Source organism: Leptosomus discolor, chromosome 26 (assembly GCF_034619465.1).
Source record: "Leptosomus discolor isolate bLepDis1 chromosome 26, bLepDis1.hap2, whole genome shotgun sequence".
Classification (NCBI taxonomy): domain Eukaryota; kingdom Metazoa; phylum Chordata; class Aves; order Leptosomiformes; family Leptosomidae; genus Leptosomus; species Leptosomus discolor.
The window spans coordinates 1,538,271-1,554,647 of NC_141416.1; the positions used below are offsets into that span (position 1 = coordinate 1,538,271).

At 65.8% G+C, this 16,377-nt stretch overlaps 3 protein-coding genes across 3 annotated transcripts in view; all 3 read left to right on the top strand.

Annotated features, from left to right (window-relative positions):
* Nucleotides 1-499: 499 nt before the first annotated feature.
* PEX11B (peroxisomal biogenesis factor 11 beta) lies at nucleotides 500-3,634 on the top strand. The gene is made up of 4 exons (XM_086478489.1): nucleotides 500-555; nucleotides 697-812; nucleotides 920-1,121; nucleotides 3,223-3,634. The coding sequence occupies exons 1-4, from the start codon at nucleotides 500-502 to the stop codon at nucleotides 3,587-3,589; spliced, it is 741 nt and encodes a 246-aa protein (XP_086334615.1). The 3' UTR covers nucleotides 3,590-3,634.
* Nucleotides 3,635-5,357: 1,723 nt separating this feature from the next.
* ITGA10 (integrin subunit alpha 10) overlaps nucleotides 5,358-16,377 on the top strand; it is a 15,794-nt gene continuing 4,774 nt past the window's right edge. The window contains 12 exon segments of the mRNA XM_086478235.1: nucleotides 5,358-5,408; nucleotides 5,770-5,884; nucleotides 6,755-6,809; nucleotides 7,760-7,845; nucleotides 12,888-12,914; nucleotides 14,158-14,270; nucleotides 15,510-15,690; nucleotides 15,804-15,883; nucleotides 16,006-16,080; nucleotides 16,083-16,122; nucleotides 16,223-16,278; nucleotides 16,280-16,361. Coding sequence (XP_086334361.1) covers nucleotides 5,358-5,408; nucleotides 5,770-5,884; nucleotides 6,755-6,809; nucleotides 7,760-7,845; nucleotides 12,888-12,914; nucleotides 14,158-14,270; nucleotides 15,510-15,690; nucleotides 15,804-15,883; nucleotides 16,006-16,080; nucleotides 16,083-16,122; nucleotides 16,223-16,278; nucleotides 16,280-16,361 — 961 coding nt within the window.
* On the top strand, nucleotides 9,080-12,326 carry LOC104352108 (toll-like receptor 2). The gene is given in 17 exon segments (XM_086478487.1): nucleotides 9,080-9,257; nucleotides 9,523-10,026; nucleotides 10,029-10,483; nucleotides 10,486-10,572; nucleotides 10,575-10,652; nucleotides 10,654-10,749; nucleotides 10,751-10,777; nucleotides 10,779-10,889; nucleotides 10,891-11,139; nucleotides 11,141-11,311; nucleotides 11,313-11,423; nucleotides 11,426-11,467; nucleotides 11,470-11,592; nucleotides 11,595-11,705; nucleotides 11,707-11,910; nucleotides 11,912-12,118; nucleotides 12,261-12,326. Coding segments are annotated over 17 exon segments (2,820 nt in total).

The following is a 16,377-nucleotide window of genomic DNA, read 5'->3' on the forward strand; positions in this document are numbered from 1 at the left end:
GTTGTGGGGCGCGGAGAGGGCGGGGCGCGCTCTCCTTGCCTACCCCAATCACAAGTGAGGGACATAGCGAGGGGGGCGGAGCATAGGGGATAGCTGTCCAATCGTCCTGCAGGACTGATTATAATGACAGAGGAAAGAACGAACGAGACAGAGGTGAGGAATTGTAACCACGTTCTTATTAGTCGGGAGAAGGGGCGGGAAGTGGAAAAACTAACCAATCAAAGGCTTTTATACAGATTGAGAGGCGCAGACGTTTGCAATTGCCCATTCACGGTCTCTGTTTTGATGGGAGAGGGCGGGGCCTGCCGCATCCAGCCAATAGGAACAGCTCGTGCGGGTGAGGGGGTGGCATGGCAGCGCTGTGGCGCCGATCCACCGCCCTGCCCGCGTGACCCGCGGCGGCTTCCGTCGCGCTCCCGGAAGTGGCTTCGCGCCGTTACGCTGCGCCTCCCGGCCGAGGCCCCGCACCGGGGAGCGACGCCCCCGGCCCGGCCCGGCCATGGAGACCTGGGTGCGCTTCAGCGCCCAGAGCCAGGCCAAGGAGCGGCTCTTCAGGTGCGGGGGGCGCCGGCTGCGCTGCGGGGCTGCCCGGCCTCGCCTCACCGGGGCTCCGCGGGAGGGCGGGCGCGGAGGCTCCCGGTTTGGGGGGGGGGGGGGGGGGGGGGAGCGTCCCTCACGCCTCACCGTCTCTTGCAGGGCCGCGCAATACGCCTGTACCTTGGCGGGGGACACGCTGCGGAGGAACGGGGCGAGCGCCGGCGTCCTGGCTAGCGTCCGGCAGCTGGAGGCTCACCTCAGCCTGGCCCGCAAGCGTGAGTGGGGCCGCCCGGGGGAGCGGGGCCCTCCTTGTGGTTGCCCTCCCACCGTCCACCTCCGTTAACCGTCCGTCCGTCTGTCTGTCTGTCTGTCCCTCCCGCAGTGCTGCGCTTGGGCAGCTCGGCCGAAGCGTTGGAGGCGGCGAAACGCGCCATCCACTTGTCGGACATGGTGCTGCGGTTCTGCGTCACCCTCGGCCACCTGAACAGGGCCATGTACTTCGCCTGCGACAACGTCCTCTGGGCGGGGAAGACGGGGCTCGTCCCCAGCGTCGACCAGGAGAAGTGGAGCCAGAGGGCCTTCAGGTGAGGGGCTGCCGGCGAGCAGCGAGGGCGCTTCCCCAGGGGGGAGCAGGTTTCTCGCCTCCCCTCCGCTGTAGGGGTGGGCGAAGGGGTCTGGGGTTCTCCCCTCCTCGCGCCGTACCGATGGCAGAGCGCTGGGGGGGGGCTCAGCCCCTCCGCTGCCCGTAGGACGTGGGCTCTTCCTTCCACCCGAGGCGGGGGTTTGAAGCCATTTTCGTGGCTCGTGGCCCCCAGCACTCTCCCCCCACTCTCTCTGCTCTCCCCCCGTGTGGTGGGTTGACCCTGGCCAAAATGCCAGGTGCCCACCAAAGCTGCTCTATCGCTCCCCCTCCTTAACTGGACAAGGGAGAGGGAAATAAAATACCAACGGGCTTGTGGGGCTGGGATCAGGACAGGGAGATCACTCGGCATTTACAGTCATGAGCAAAACAGACTCAACTAAAGGAAAATGTAATTTATTGCCAATTAACTCAGAGAGGAGTAATGAGAAATAAACACAAATCTTAATTAAAACATCTTCCCCCCACCCCTCCCTTCTTTCCCGGGGTTAACTATGATCCCGGTTTCTCTCCCTCCTCCCACGCCAGTCGCACAAGGGGGGAAACAGGGAATGGGGGTTGGGGTCAGTCCATCACACTGTTGTTTTCTGCCGCTCCTTCCTCCTCAGGGGGAGGCTCCTCACACGTTTCCCCTGCTCCAATGTGGGGTCCCCCTCACGGGAGAAAGTCCTTCGTGACTTCTCCAGCGTGAGTCTTCCCACGGGTTCAGTTCTCCATGAACTGCCCCAACGTGGGTCTCCTCCATGGGGCGCCGTCCTTCGGGAACCGACTGCTCCAGCGTGAGCCCCCTCCCGGGGTCCCCAGCAGCAAACCTGCTCCAGCGGGGGCTGCTCTCTCTCCCCACGGGCCACAGGTCCTGCCAGGAGCCTGCTCCGGTGCAGGCTTCCCACGGGGTCACAGCCTCCTTCAGGCACCCACCTCCTCCGGCGTGGGGTCCTCCCCGGGGTGCAGGCAGTCCTCTGCTCCCCCGCCCACGGGCTGCAGGGGCACAGCCTGCCTCACCGGGGTCTTCACCACAGGCCGCAGGGGAATCGCTGCTCCGGTGCCTGCGGCATCTCCTGCCCCTCCTTCTGCCCTGCCCGGGGTGCCTGCAGGGTATTTCTCCCCCACATTCTCCCTCCTCTCACTCGCTGCAATTCCTGCTGCCCCACAACTGTTTCACTCTCTTACATACGTTATCCCAGAGGCGAAAAACGCTGTCGCTGATGGGCTCGGCCTTGGCCGGCGGCGGGTCCGTCTCAAAGCCGGCCGGCATGGGCTGTATCGGACGTGGGGGAAACTTCTAGCAGCTTCATACAGAAGCCACCCCTGTTATTATAATCAAGTTTGGATTTTGAATAGATAATTACCTTTCTTTGATCACTAATTGCTTTTAATGAACGACTGAATTGCTTTAAGGAATAATTAACGCTGCGTATTGATGATATTAGTTTCCATCGTAGTAAGAAACACCCAAACCCTCCCTGATGCTCAGAGACAGCAGCTGCCTCACGAAGAAGGTCAAAGCTAAAGCTGCTGCGGGGTGTGAAATGGCCCAGAACGGAACAGGGAGGCAGGAGACAGGGACGGGGGGTGAAAGTTTCATCTTCTCTGATGGGGTGAAACCAGAGAAACTAAGGAATGTTGAGGTGAAGACCCTCACCTCCTCCCCTTCCTGATTTGTACATCAGAGACCTTGATCAGTAAGATACCCCCTGATTACATTAGTATGGGAATACTCATGAAGTTAGTTAATAGGGTGGAGCAATCAGTGTAAATGTCAACATTCATAGCGGGCATAACACGCACGCTGATGTTAAAATGTGTTAAAGAGCACGACTTTGCAGAAAAAGGATATAAAATGCTGAATTTTTTGGTGTAACTCGGAAGCCCGTCAGGAGGAGCCACCCCCCGTGCTCCCCAGCGCTGCCGTAACGAAGCGCCGGCTTCTCTGCCGCGGGGGAGAGAAGTCGGTCGTGACGGCGACCCCCCTATAAACACCATAACCCCCCCCGGTACCAAACCCTTGCCCCGCAGCCCCGTGACCCCCCCGCCCTCTTTTCCAGGTATTACCTCTTCGCCCTCGTGGTGAACCTCAGCCGCGACGCCTACGAGCTCCGGCTCCTGATGGAGCGCGAGGCCGGCGGGAAGCGAGCGAAAGGCCACGAGAACGGGCGCCAGCTCCGGGCCGACCGCGGGCTCCAGCAGCTGGGGCCGAGGCTGCAGCTCCAGCTCCGCCTGCTCCTCCACGTCCTTCGGAACAACCCTCCTCTGCTGCTGGACCTGGTGAAAAACACCTGCGACCTTTTTATCCCCCTGGACAAGCTGGGGCTGTACAAAACCAACCCGGGCTTCGTGGGGCTCTGCGGCCTCACCTCCTCCATCCTCTCCATCCTCACCATCCTCCATCCCTGGCTCAAACTGAAGCCTTAGTCGTCCTCGGCGCCCGCCTCCGGGCTCGAAGGCGGCGTTGGCAGAGATTTGGGAACCCCGGGGGTTGCTGCTGGGGCTGGGGCAGGGCTCAGGCTGACTCTCTCGGCCCTGTTGTTGTTGGGGGGGGGGGGGGGAGCCGTCACGCCTGGCTGCTGGAACCGGCGCGCCGTGGCGGCGGGAGGAAGGTGGAGGGAGCTGGCGGCGGCAGAGCCCGCAGGGACCTGCTCCGGCTGCCTCGGGGGAGGAGGGCGATGCTCAACGGACCTACATTTGGTTCTCGCCGTCGATTGTGTTGGGCTTCTCCGGCGGTTTTAGGGGTTTAACGTTTCCCCTCCCTCTTGGAGGGGGGTCTTTTAGCACGGAGCCAGCCCAGAGAGGCCGGAGAAGGCTGCGTGGTGCTTCCCCTGGCCTTGGGGAGGGGGTTAAACCACGGGGTGGGGGCGCATCCAACGCCTGTTTTGACGCTTGACCTTCTTTTTAAGCAACCTGAGGGCAGGCGGGGGGGGGGGGGGGAGTTCCAAGGACTTGGGCCTCGGGGGAGCCGGACCCCGCTGGGCGCCCGGAGGTGAACTGGGGGTAAGTCCGTGGGCTCTCGACCGGCCCCACCAGCCGTCGGAGGTGGGATCGGGGCAGGGTATTTCCCCGGAGGAGCGTCTCTCCTCGCCTTTCCCACCATCCCCGTGGGGCAGAAGCGATGGCAGCGAGTCGTGCCGAGCTTTGGGGTCTCTCCCAGCCCGTCCCCCGGTGTCTGAGAACCGAAAGGGGCCTCGGGCAGCCCGAGCTCGGGGAAGAAACCGAAACCCACGCACCCGCCTCCCTCCCTCTGCCCGGAGCAGCGCGGGCTCACCCCGCTGAGCCTTCGCTGCGGTTTGCTGCTTCTCAGATGTCCTTTTTGGTGGCTTTTTGGGGGGATGAATCGAGGAGGGGGCGGCTCGATGCCGTGATTCTCTGCGCTGGTTGTTCCCACCTGCTTTTCTCCCTGAGCTGGCGCTGAATTTGCCCGTTTCCTTTGGTTTCTGACACCAGATAACGCTGCTTACGCCAGGCAGTCGGCTCGGCCCGGCGCTGGAGGGTGTTTTGCTTAACCACCGCCCGAGGGACACGCTCGGAGCTGGGGGTGGTTTGTATCCAGAGGTGGGACGTGCCTCGGGCCGTCCCCAGGAGGGAAGGAGCGAACCTCCCCCTTGTGCTTTTGGGCTCCATGTGCAAAGGGGGCTCCTCCAGCCTCCCCCTGCGCGGCGGCAAAGGCCCCTGGGGTGGAAAAACCACGGATCCCCTCACTCCAGGGGGCTGCCTTGGCCTGGCTCCTCCGGGCTTGGCTCCGGCACCTCGCTCCGTTCGGCTGCCAGTGGGCTCGGGGGGTGCCACGGGCAGGGGATGGGGGGTCTCTGGGAAAGGACGGGTGCCTGAAACTTCGGCACGAGGGGGGGGGTTAATTTGGCTGGGGAAGGGAGGAGGCGGCAGCGGGGCTGCAAGGCCGCGGGGGGTCTTTGTGCCCGCGAACCCCCTGGGTCGGGGGAGGCGCAGGGCGAGGTCCTGGCCCCCCAGATGGCGAAAGGTGCCGCCCGGATCCCCTCGGGCTGGAGCCAAACCTCAGCTTGGCCTCGGGGATGTCGGAGCTCTCGGGGTGGCGGGGGAGGAGAAGAAGGTTCCAAGAGCGGGGGGCAGCCGGCCCTGACCCCTTCCCGCCGCGGGTTTCGGGGGGTTTGGGCCCGGCGGAGGCACCTCCCGTGCATCGTGATCCCGGGGGGGTCCAGCCTGTCCCGGAATGGGGACTGGGACTCACTCCCAGCGTGTTTCCCAGTATCCCAAGCCGCAAGTGCCGGGGACACCCCGGGGACCCCCTGTCCTTCCCCCGTGTTTGGGGTCTTTGCCGCTGCCATCGCCGGGGGACGCGCCGCCAGCCCTTTTCCATCCCCCTTCCCCTCCCGCTGCGGTGCCAACGCAGTCAGGGCTGCCCTGGCCTCCTGCCCCCAGCCCGTTTTGGGGCAGAACGGGGCTTTTCTGCTTTTCTTCACTCTGGCACCAGCAACAAATCCCCCCCGGCTGCGCTTTCGAGCCGGCCGAGGACGCGTGGGGGAAGCTGGGAGGGGAAACGAGCTCGTTTTAGCTTTTCCTTGAGCAATTCCCTCCCCTCTCCGGGTGTTTTTTGGGGTGGTTTTTTTTTTGTTGTTGTTCAGCCGCTGTGGGCAGATGAGTTTGCGGGTGCTCAGCCCGCCCTGCCCTGTCTGGCCTCCCAGCCTGGCCAAAAGGGGCTGGGACTGGTTCCCTTTGGCCGGGAGATGCCTACGGGAGGTCTCCAGCACCACGGCATCCCCCAGCAAAGGCTGATTCTCCCCTAAATCCGGGTGGGGAACCTCGGTTTCTTTGGATTTCCCATCCCAGCCTGCTCTTCAGCCCCGCGATTGCCTCCCCTGGGCGCTGCCAGCCCTCGGCCTGCCGATGCAATCCCGGCCCAGCGCTTCTCCGGGGCCGCAAACGGCTTCGGAAATGGGTTTTGCCGGAGCACAGAGCTCTCCCCCGGGTCCCCCTGGGTCTCTCAGCCACCCAGGAGAACCTTTGAAGGGTTTTCCCATCCCAGTACAACCATTTTCCATCCGTCCCCGGTGTCTGCTTTTCCTTTCAAAGGGTTTTCGTGGCCGGGGGGGGGGATGTGGGGCTGCTGCGTGTCGGGGGAGCCCCCGCGGCCTCCAGCGCTCCTCTTAAACGGCCGATTTTATACCAAAATCCCCCCGTTACTCACCAGGATCCTCTTCAATAATAAAAAAAAAATCCATTTATCCAAGTGTTTCGTGGGCTGGGGGCTGGAAGGAGAATAGGGGTCGTACCCTGGGGGCGCAGGGGCTGGGTTTGAGCTGCTCATCCCAACTAATTAGCGTTCTTACGGAACTAATTGCAGCTCGTTGGGGTTTATTCCCGGAGCCAGACACCCTCCTGCTGCCGTGCCGGGGCTTTCCCAGGCCAGAGAAACACTGAAACCCAAACCAGGCCCGTCGAAGTTTAATTGCTGTTAATTAGCAGGGGCTCGTCCCGCCAGGCAGGAGGTGCTGGGGGCGCTCCCAGGGTGGGCTTGGGGCACCTCCGGGTCATCGCTGGGGAACACCAATTTTGAGCATTTTCTAGGTGGTTTTGTACGTATTTTTCTGCTCTTCTGCAAACCCTCAGGCCCTTTAGATAAGGGAGAACTCGGCGCTAATTGGACGAGGGTCTTCGTTAGTCGGTAATTAAGGAGGGGGCTCAACTGGGGCCTCGTCCCCTCTGTCGGCGCTTGGCTTCGTGTCACGGCTGGACGCGGCTGGGGGGGCTGGAGCCGGTGGAGGGGACCCCCCCGAGAGCCCCCCCAGTGCGGAGGGATGGGGCTTGGACTGGGCGGCTGCAGGGAGGGACTGGGGGTGCTGGGATGGGCTGGATTGGGGCTGCTGGGGTGGGCTGGGGAGGCTGGCTTGGGGGCACGGGGATGAGCTGGGGAGGCTGGGCTGGGGGTGCTGGGATGGGCTGGGGGTGCTGGGATGGGCTGGGGACACTGGGATGGGCTGGAGAGGTTGGACTGGGGGTACTGGGTTAGACTAGGGGTGCTGGGGTGGGCTAGGGGCACTGGGATGGGCTGGAGAGGCTGGACTGGGGGCACTGGGTTAGACTGGGGGTGCTGGGATGGGCTAGGGGCACTGGGATGGGCTGGAGAGGCTGGACTGGGGGTACTGGGCTTGAGGCACTGAGCTAAATTTTGGGGTGTCGTGCCAGACTGGAGGTGCTGCTCTGGGGTCACTGGGATGGACTGGGGGCTCCAAGCTGGACTGGGGGGCTGAGGGTTGAGCTGGATTGAGGGCACCAGGCTGGGCTGGGGAGACTAAACTGGAGGGGGGGGGGGGGGGGGCGGAGCTGGGGGCACTGAGCTAAACCGGTGGTACTGAGCCAGACTGGCAGCACTGGGCTGAACTGGTGGTACTGAGCTGGGTTGGGAGGGCTGGGCTGGGGACACTGGGATGGGCTGGCAATGCTGGACCAGGGCACTGGGCTGGACTGGGGGGCACCGGCACACGAGGCCGCATCGTTTCGACCCCCACCTCCTCGCCGCCACCTCCCGGGGGGGGCGGGGAGGGGGGGCAAAGGGCAGCTGGCGGGGGGGGAAGGGGGGGTTTGTTCCCAAACTGTCCCCCACCCATCCGGCAGCGCCCCGGCGGCGGTTCCCGCCCCGGCTGAGTCCCGCCGAACTCGCCGCATGGCAGGTGCCGCGTGGGGTGAGCGGGATCCGGGCGGGGGGGGCGAGGGGGGGGGCGGTGGAATTTGGGGTTGTTTCGGGGTGACCGGCGGCGCTCGGGCTGGGCCGGTGTTGGGAATGAGGAAGAGTTCAGTGCCGGGAGGGTTTTGGAGCCGTGGGACGAAGGTCCCTCGTGCCTCAGTTTCCCCACGCGGGTGCAGCGGGGGGTCGTGGGGCTGGTGGGGGAGGGGGACATTGGCGACCACCACCCTGCGGGTCCCCCCTCCCTTACCCAACCGCCGCCGGTTTGGGCCGTTTCGGGGGGTTTTCCTTCTTTTCCTTGCCAGCGGGGGGGGGGGCACCTTAGGGAAGGGGGGGGCTCCCCCGTGTCCCCATGTCCCCCCCCCCCCAGCCTGGGCTCTGGCCCAGACACTCGGGGCAGGGCTGGGACCCCCGGGGGGGGCCGTACGTGGCCTGGCTTCGCCGCTCTCCAGTTTCCTGGTGGTTTATTCTCCCCCCCCCCGCCCCCCCCCCCCCCAATAAAAATACCAAAACTCTCGGCCGTAACCGCCCCGCGGCCGCCGAGCACAAGTCGCCTCTGTCCAAACACCCTGGGGTTTATATTAATTTCCTTTTTTTTTTTTTTAATTGGAAAATAAAACCCACCCTCAAACTCTCCGGAGAAGGCAAACGGGGGGGGGCCCCCCCCCAGTGCCCCCCTTTGGGCAGCCCTGGGGAGGAGGAGGAGGAGGAGGAGGGAGGAGGAGGAGGAGGGGTTGGGAGGGGTGTTGGCGTTGGGTTGGGTTGGGGCCCTCGGCCTGCGGGATCTCGTCTCCCAAATCCCACGGGATCTGGGCGCTGAGCTCCACCTCGGGATCGGGTCTGCAAGTCCCCGGGGATTTGGTCCCCGAACCTGCCCCCCCCCCCCCCCCGCCCCACCCCCCCCCCGCCCCTGTCCGTCCCGTCCCCCGTCCCGTCCCCCTGTCCCGTCCCCCTGGGTCTGGTGGTGGAGACCCCTGGGATTTGGTCCCTGATCCCCCTGGAATCCTGCCCCCCCCCCCCCCCCCCCCCCCCCCCCAATACGTTTCCTGATCCCCTGGGATCCAGTCATATCGTGTGTGGTGTCCCCCTACAATCCATTCTGTGATCCCTGGGATCCAGTCCCCCAGGATCCAGTCCCTGATCCCCCCAGAATCCAGTCCCCCAAACGCACTGGGATCTGGTCATCCAGGATCTGATCCACCAGGATCCAGTCTCCAACCCCCCCTTAACTGATCCCATCCAAGCCAGTCATGTCATGCCCCTCCCCCGATCCATTTTGTGATCCCCGGGATCCAGTCTCTGATCCCCAGGATCCCAACCCCTTCCCCCTTTCCCCGGATCGAATCCCTGATCCCCCCAGGATCCAGTCCCCAACCCCACTGCGCTCCAGTCCCCGATCTCCTCTGGATCCAGTTCTCCTGCGATCCAGTTCCTGACCCCTGGGATCCAACACACAGCCCCCCCCCCCCCCCCCCCCAGTCCAGTCCCTGACCTGCCCTGGGGTCCAATCCCCAATTCCCCCCGGGATCCAGCCCCCAAGGGAGGATTTACCCGCCCCCATCCCACCAGATCCAGGTGCCCCCCTCCCGCCCCACCCCCGGTGCCCTCCCCAGGGGTTGATCCCGGTGCTCCCCGGGGCGTCGGGGGTCCTCCCCACGTGGCACCGCTGACCCCCCCCCTCTCCCGCCGGCAGGACGGCTCCGCCGCGATGCCCGGTCGCCCCCTTCCCGCCCCGCCGCCGGTGGCACCTCCCCGGCCACCCCGCTGCCGCGCCGGAGGCCACGCGGCCGCCCCTCGACCGCCGGCACCCGGTGGGTTTGGTGCCTGGCGCTGCTGGCGCTGGGGGGACGCGGCGCGGCAGGCCGCCGTGCCGCATCGACGCCGACAACCGGACGGGGCTGTGCCGGGGGCAGGGCCTGGAGCGGGTGCCCCGCGGGCTCCCCGGCGGCCTGCGCCACCCTCGACCTCTCCTACAACAAGCTACGGGAGATCACGGCGGGCGACTTTGCCGCCATGACCCAGCTTCGGCGCTTGGATTTGGGCTACAACAACCTCTCCCGCATCGCGCCGGACGCCTTCGTCTCCAACCGCCTCTTGGAGCGCCTCCGGCTCTTCAACAACTCCCTCAGCTGCATCCCGGCGCCGGCGCTGCGGCCGTTGGCCAACCTCCGCTGGCTGGACATGTCCAACAACCTCTACCGCAGCGCGGGTTGGACGGCGTCTTCGGCGGGATGCGGCAGCTGCAGGAGCTGTCGCTCGGGGGGCCGCTGCTGCGGGACATCTCCCGGGGGGACTTTGCCGCCTTGAAGGACACGGCGCTGCAGAAGTTCGCCATCAAGTCGGCCTCCAGCCTGCGGCGGTACGAAGCCGGGGCTTTCGCGTGGCTCCGCACCAGGGAGCTGTGGTGCGACGTGGCCTTGGACGAGAGCGCGGCGGCTCTGCCGGTGATGCTGCGGGACCTGCGGGGCAAACCCCTCGACTACCTGCGCTTCCGTAACCTCTTCGAGTTCACCTACTACACCGGCGACGCCGATCCTTTCGCCGGCTTGGCTGAGCTGCGGGTCACCAAGTTGGTCTTCTACCGGGGCAAGTTCAACGAGAACCTCCTCCGCTTGGCCCTGCTCAACGTCCAACGCTCCCCGCGTCCGCGACTTGGCGCTGGTGGGCCGTCGACTTCGCCCGCTCGCCGCGGGGGGAACGGCTCCGGCGTCGGGCTAGCGGTCGCCCCCGCGGCCTCGACCGCCGCTGTTGCTGCAGGACATCAGCAACCCCGACGTCCTGCGTTTCGACTGGACCTTCACCTGGCTGAGCGGCGTGGGCCGCCCTCTCCATCGTCAACGTCAACTTCAACTTCGTCCCCTGCGACGCGTGGGGCGAGATGCGTAACGTGGAGGCCTTGGATATCTCCGGCAACCGCCTGGGAAGACGGTTATATCTACAACCAAACATTGCCGCTACGAGGGCGTCATGCCCAAGCTGGAGAGCTTCATCCTGGCCACCAACCACCTCCTGAGCCTGGCCGTGGTGGCCGCCTTGACGCGGACCTGGCCCCGGCTCGCCCCGCCTCGACGCCAGCCACAACGGCTTGGGCAGCCTGCAGGAGACGTGCCAGTGGACTCCCGCCTTGCGTTGGCTGTCCCTCCACCACAACCGCGTGACGGCGGGCGCCTTCGCGTGCCTGCCCACCACCCTGGAGTACCTGGACCTCTCCTACTCGCAGCTCGACCGTTTGGACATGGACTACTTCACCCGAAGCCCCCGGCTGCGGGAGCTGCGGTTGAGCGGCAACAAGATCAAGTTCATCCCCTCCGAAGTGGACGTGTCCCCGTTTGCGGGTGCTGGCCATCGACGGCAACTCCTTCGGCGTCATCAACCGTGGCTCCTTCGTCAATATGCCGCGGCTCGTTAGCCTGGTGGCCGGCAACAACCCCTACCACTGCACCTGCGACCTCCACCTCTTCTTGGAGGAGACGCGGCGGCGGGGGGCGGCCCACCTTGGCCGACTGGCCCCACAACTGGACCTGCTACCACCCCGAGCCGCTGCTGGACACGGCCGTGGCCGCCTACGCCCCGCGTCCCTTGGAATGCAACGTGCGGCGGCGCTGGTGGCCGTGGCGGTGGCCGCCACGGCGGTGGCGGGGTAGCGGCCTGCGCCGCGCTCTGCTGGAAGCTGGACGCCGGTTGGTACCTGCGAGCCACGTACCGGTTGGTGCGCGCCAAGTACGGCGGGCGGCGGGGCAGCGGGCGCGGCGCGGGCGGTGCTCCTACCACGCCTTCATCTCCTACAGCCACGCCGACGCCGGCTGGGTTCGCCGGGAGCTCCTGCGCCGGCTGGAGAGCACCACGCCGCCGTACCGCCTCTGCATCCACGAGCGGGGACTTCACGCCGGGCCGTTGGATCATCGAGAACATCGTGGAGAACATCGAGAGGAGCGCCAAGGCCATCTTCGTCCTCTCCCGCAGCTTTGTCGACAGCGAGTGGTGCAACTACGAGCTCTACTTCGCCCACCAGCGCGCCGTGGGGCTGGGCAGCGAGGACGTCATCCTGGTGGTGAAGGAACCCATCGACCCTCGGGCTCTGCCCCCACCGTTTCGCCCGGCTCCGGAAGATGTTGGGCACCAAGACTTACCTGGAGTGGCCCCACGAGCCCGGGAGGAGACAATTCTTCTGGCTTCAGCTCCGCAGCCTCTTGGGCAGCCCCGGGGAGCTCGGTCCTGCCGCCGACGAGGAGGAGACGGACAGTGGATGCCACCACGTAGCGGTGGCTTCGGTCGCCCCGTGTCCTTCGGTAGCTGGGAGGGTGTCTCGGGGTGCCACCGCGCGCTGGGCATCCCGCCTGCCTCAGTTTCCCCCTGCCAGGGGTGGCTTTAGGAGCAGATTTGGGGGGGGGGGATCCTCACCGAGGTCACCCCATCTTGGCCTTCTCCAAGGGGATGGGAGACAGGGGAGAGCGTCCAGGAGGTGGCAGTGTCGCCCGGAGGACGTGGCGACCCTAAATCCATCCTAAATCCCCCCCCAAAGCCGGCAGCGGGGACCATGGTGACCCCCAAATCCCCGTCCGTCCCTGCACCCCCAACCTGGGGTCCCACCCGCAGCCGGGGGGTTCACTCCTGCCTGGGGACCCCGCGGGTCGCCCTCTCCCCACCCCACGCAGGGTCCACTTTGCTGCGAAAAAGGGGGGAAAAAAAATAAAATAAATCAATCCCCTTCGGGCGCCCCCCCTGAGCGTCCCGCTGCCCCCCCCAGATCCCGCATCCCCCCGCCCCCTCCTTCCCTCTCTTTCTTTTTTTCCCATGTTTTTCTCCATTTTGCCTTTTTTTTCCGTCCCCCCCCCCAAAAAAAAAAAAACCACCAACCCAACCCCAAACCACTCGGCTGTTTATTTTTAGCAGCCAATTGAGGATGAAGGAGGAGGGAAAAAAGTATTTTTTTTTTTAAAAAAAAAAAAAGAGGGAAAAAAAATAAAATATCCCGTTCGGAGACAGAGTAACCTTTGAGCCGCTCCCGGCCGATGCCGGCGACGGTGGGGCGATGGTGGGTGCTGGGTGCCCGGCCGCTTCTCCCCGCGCTGCTCCTGCTCCCAGGTACCGTCACCCCCAAATCCGGCCGGATTTGGGGAAAAAAAAGAGGGGTTGGGTTGTTGGTTTTTTTTTTGGGGGGGGGGGGGTAGGGGGGGGGAAGCAGAGGCGTTGAGGGGGGCTGGTGCCAAGCCGGGTACCCATTAACCCAGAGCTCAGCGAGGTGTGGGTGCCCCCCGCCGAGCCGCTTGCTGGGGGGGGTATTTTTGGGGGGAAAAACACCTGGTTTTTTGGACTTTATCCCCCTTCCTCGGTCCTCTGTTTGGCTTTTTTTTGCTGGTGGAGGGGGGACCCCAAAACCTCCGCGGGGTTGGGGGCCGGCGTGGAAGGAAGCCAAACCCCGCTAAGAGGAACTGAAATAACGGCTTTAACGGGAAAATCTCGATGGTTTGGGGGGAAAAAAGGACAAAAAAAAAAGGGGATTTTTTTTTTCCACCCCCTCCCAAAGCGGGGAGGTTGGCGGCTGGGTCCCCCAGCCTGACCGGGCACGGCCGCGCTCCCTGGCCGTGCCCTGTCACCTGGGGAAACTGAGGCACGCGGCCCGTGCTGGCCTCGGCGGTGGCGCTTGCCTTCCCCGTGCCTCAGTTTCCCCACCCGGCGCTGATCGAGGAGGGGCACGGGGGTGGGGAGGGAAGGTATGGGGGTGGTGCAGCACTTTGTGGGGTTTTTTTGGAACGTGGAGGCAAACACGACCCCCCTGGGCCCCCCGAAATGGAATCCCCCCCCCCCGAAATTGTCCTGCCCACCCTGGGGGCTTTCTGGGGTGCTGGGTGCTGTAAGGGGGGTGCTGGGTGCTGCATTTGGGGGTGGGGGTGCTGTAAGGGGGGGTGCTGGGTGCTGCATTTGGGGTGCTTGGAGCCACACTTGGAGTGCTCAGCACCCAGCCCTCAGGACCCAGGACCCCCCCCCCCCCGGGCCACAGTCCCCCCCCCTTTCCCCCCCCTGGGGAGGGTGACGGACCCCCCCCCCCCCCCCCCAGCACCCCTGGGTGCCATGGAACGTGCCACGACTCCCCCCCAAACCCCCTCTTCATCCTCCCACCCAACACCCCAACCCCCCCCCGGGGGGCGGGGGGGGGCCATCGCCCTCCTTAATTACAGGCCCGCGGTGGCCAAGCGAACGAGGCGGCTGTGGCCACCGTGGGTCACACCCACCCTGTGGCCTCCCCCCCCCCCTCCCAATTTAACCCCCTGCTGGGTGGGAGCCCCCCCCCCCCACGCTAAGGGGTCGCCCCCCGCCCCCCCCCCAGGGCTGTGCGTGGGGTTCAACATCGACGTGAGGCGCCCGCGGCTCTTCCACGGGCCGGCCGAGGCCCAGTTTGGCTACAAGGTGCTGCAGCGGGGTGGCCCCGGGGAGCGGGTGGTGAGTGGGACCCATGGCGGGGCCGCTGGGGGGGGGGAGGGGGAGGGAGGGGGAGGGAGGGGGGACCCACGGGGCTTTGAGACCCCCCTCCGTGGGGAGAGGTGTGGGGCAAGGCTGGGGGGTGCACGGCGTGCGGTGGGCTGGGGAGGGGGAAACTGAGGCAGGGAAGGGGGAAACTGAGGCAGGGAAGGGGGGGACTGAGGCAGGGAAGGGGGGGGAATTGAGGCAGGGAAGGGGAAACTGAGGCAGGGAAGGGGGGAATTGAGGTAGGGAAGGGGGGAATTGAGGCAAGGAAGGGGAAACTGAGGCAGGGAAGGGCGGAACGGAGACAAAGAAGGGGGAATTGAGTCAGGGAAGGGGAAACTGAGGCAGGGAAGGGGAAAAACTGAGGTAGGGAAGGGGGGGACTGAGGTAGGGAAGGGGGGAAACAGGTAGGGAGGGGGGGAACTGAGGCAGGGAAGGGGGGGGAATGGAGGTAGGGAAGGGGGAACCTGAGGCAGGGAAGGGGGAAACTGAGGCAGGGAAGGGCGGGAACGGAGACAGAGAAGGGGGGAATTGAGTCAGGGAAGGGGAAACTGAGGCAGGGAAGGGGAAAACTGAGGTAGGGAAGGGGGAAAACTGAGGTAGGGAAGGGGGGGACTGAGGTAGGGGAAGGGGGAAACAGGTTAGGGAGGGGGGGAACTGAGGCAGGGAAGGGGGGGAATGGAGGTAGGGAAGGAGGAACCTGAGGCAGGGAAGGGGGAAACTGAGGGCAGGGAAGGGGGGAACTGAGGCAGGGAAGGGGGGGAACTGAGGCAGGGAAGGGGGGGGAACTGAGGGAAGAGGGAAACAGAGGCAAGGAGCTGGACGTCAAAGCCCCCCGGGGGTTTTCTGGGGCCAGAAATGGCATTTTGAGGCTCGCCGTGGGTTTGTGCTTCGGCCCAGCACAGCTTTGGGGGGGGGTGGCGGGCGCGGCAATGGGGGTGCCATCGGTAAAACCGGGGCGGGGGGGACACGGACACGACACGCGCGGTGCCCGCGCCGGCGGTTGGGCCGTGCTCGGAGGGAGGCCGTCCAGCCGGCCAGACGGACGGAAACCGGCGGCCAGGCCGGTGGCGGAAGCGTCGTGGCGCCAGGTGCCGGTGGCGGGGGGCGGGCAGGGTTTGGCCCTGCGCCCCGAAACGCCGCGGCCCGAGCGGGAGCCGGGTGGTGCCGGTGACCCCGGCGGCGTCCCCCCTCACGCTGCCCCCCTCCCCGCAGGCTGCTGGTGGGGGCCCCCCTGGGACGGCGACCGCCAAGGGTGACGTCTACAAGTGCCGCGTGGGACCCCCCCAACGCCACCTGCGCCAAAGCCCAACCTCGGTACCGCCCATGGCCCGTGGGGATGGGGTGGCCGTGACCGTTGCCCGGCTTTGCCCTTTCCAGGCCGGAATTTGCCCCGGTGAGACGGCGGCGGGGTTCGGGGTGGGGGGGGGTCACCCCGGTGCTGACACACACCCCCCTCCCCCCCCTTCCCCCCGCCGTCTCTTTCTCCCCGGCACCGAGGATCCGCAGCCCCGTGGCTCTCGCCGCTCCCCGGCCGCAACGTCCACTTCGGGATGACCCTCCTGGACTCGGCGGATGGCGGCTTCGTGGTGAGAGGAGCCTCCCCGCCCCGAGGGAAACTGAGGCACGGCTGGGTGCAGGGGCCGGGTCCCAGCCCCACGCTCTGTGTCCCCGTGTGTGTGTGTGTGTCCCCCCCCCCGGCCCCGGCCAGGCTTGCGCCCCGCTTTGGTCCCAGGAGTGCGGCACCTCCCTCTTCAGCACCGGCATCTGCGCCCGGTTTGGACGGTGACCTCCGGCCCGGTGGGGACCATCGCGCCCACGGCACAGCGTGAGTTTGGGGGGGGGGACACACACGGCAGCCGCGGTGTGCCGGGGCTGTGCCAGGCCGTGCCGGTGCCAGCTCCGTGTGTCCCCCCCCGCCCCGGCAGGCTGCTCCACCTACATGGACATCGTCATCGTTCTCGACGGCTCCAACAGCATCTACCCCCTGGTACGAGGTGCAGAACTTCCTCAGCAACGTCCTCAGCAAGTTCTTCATCGGGCCCGGGCAGATCCAGGTGACGTGGTGTCCCCAGGGCCATGA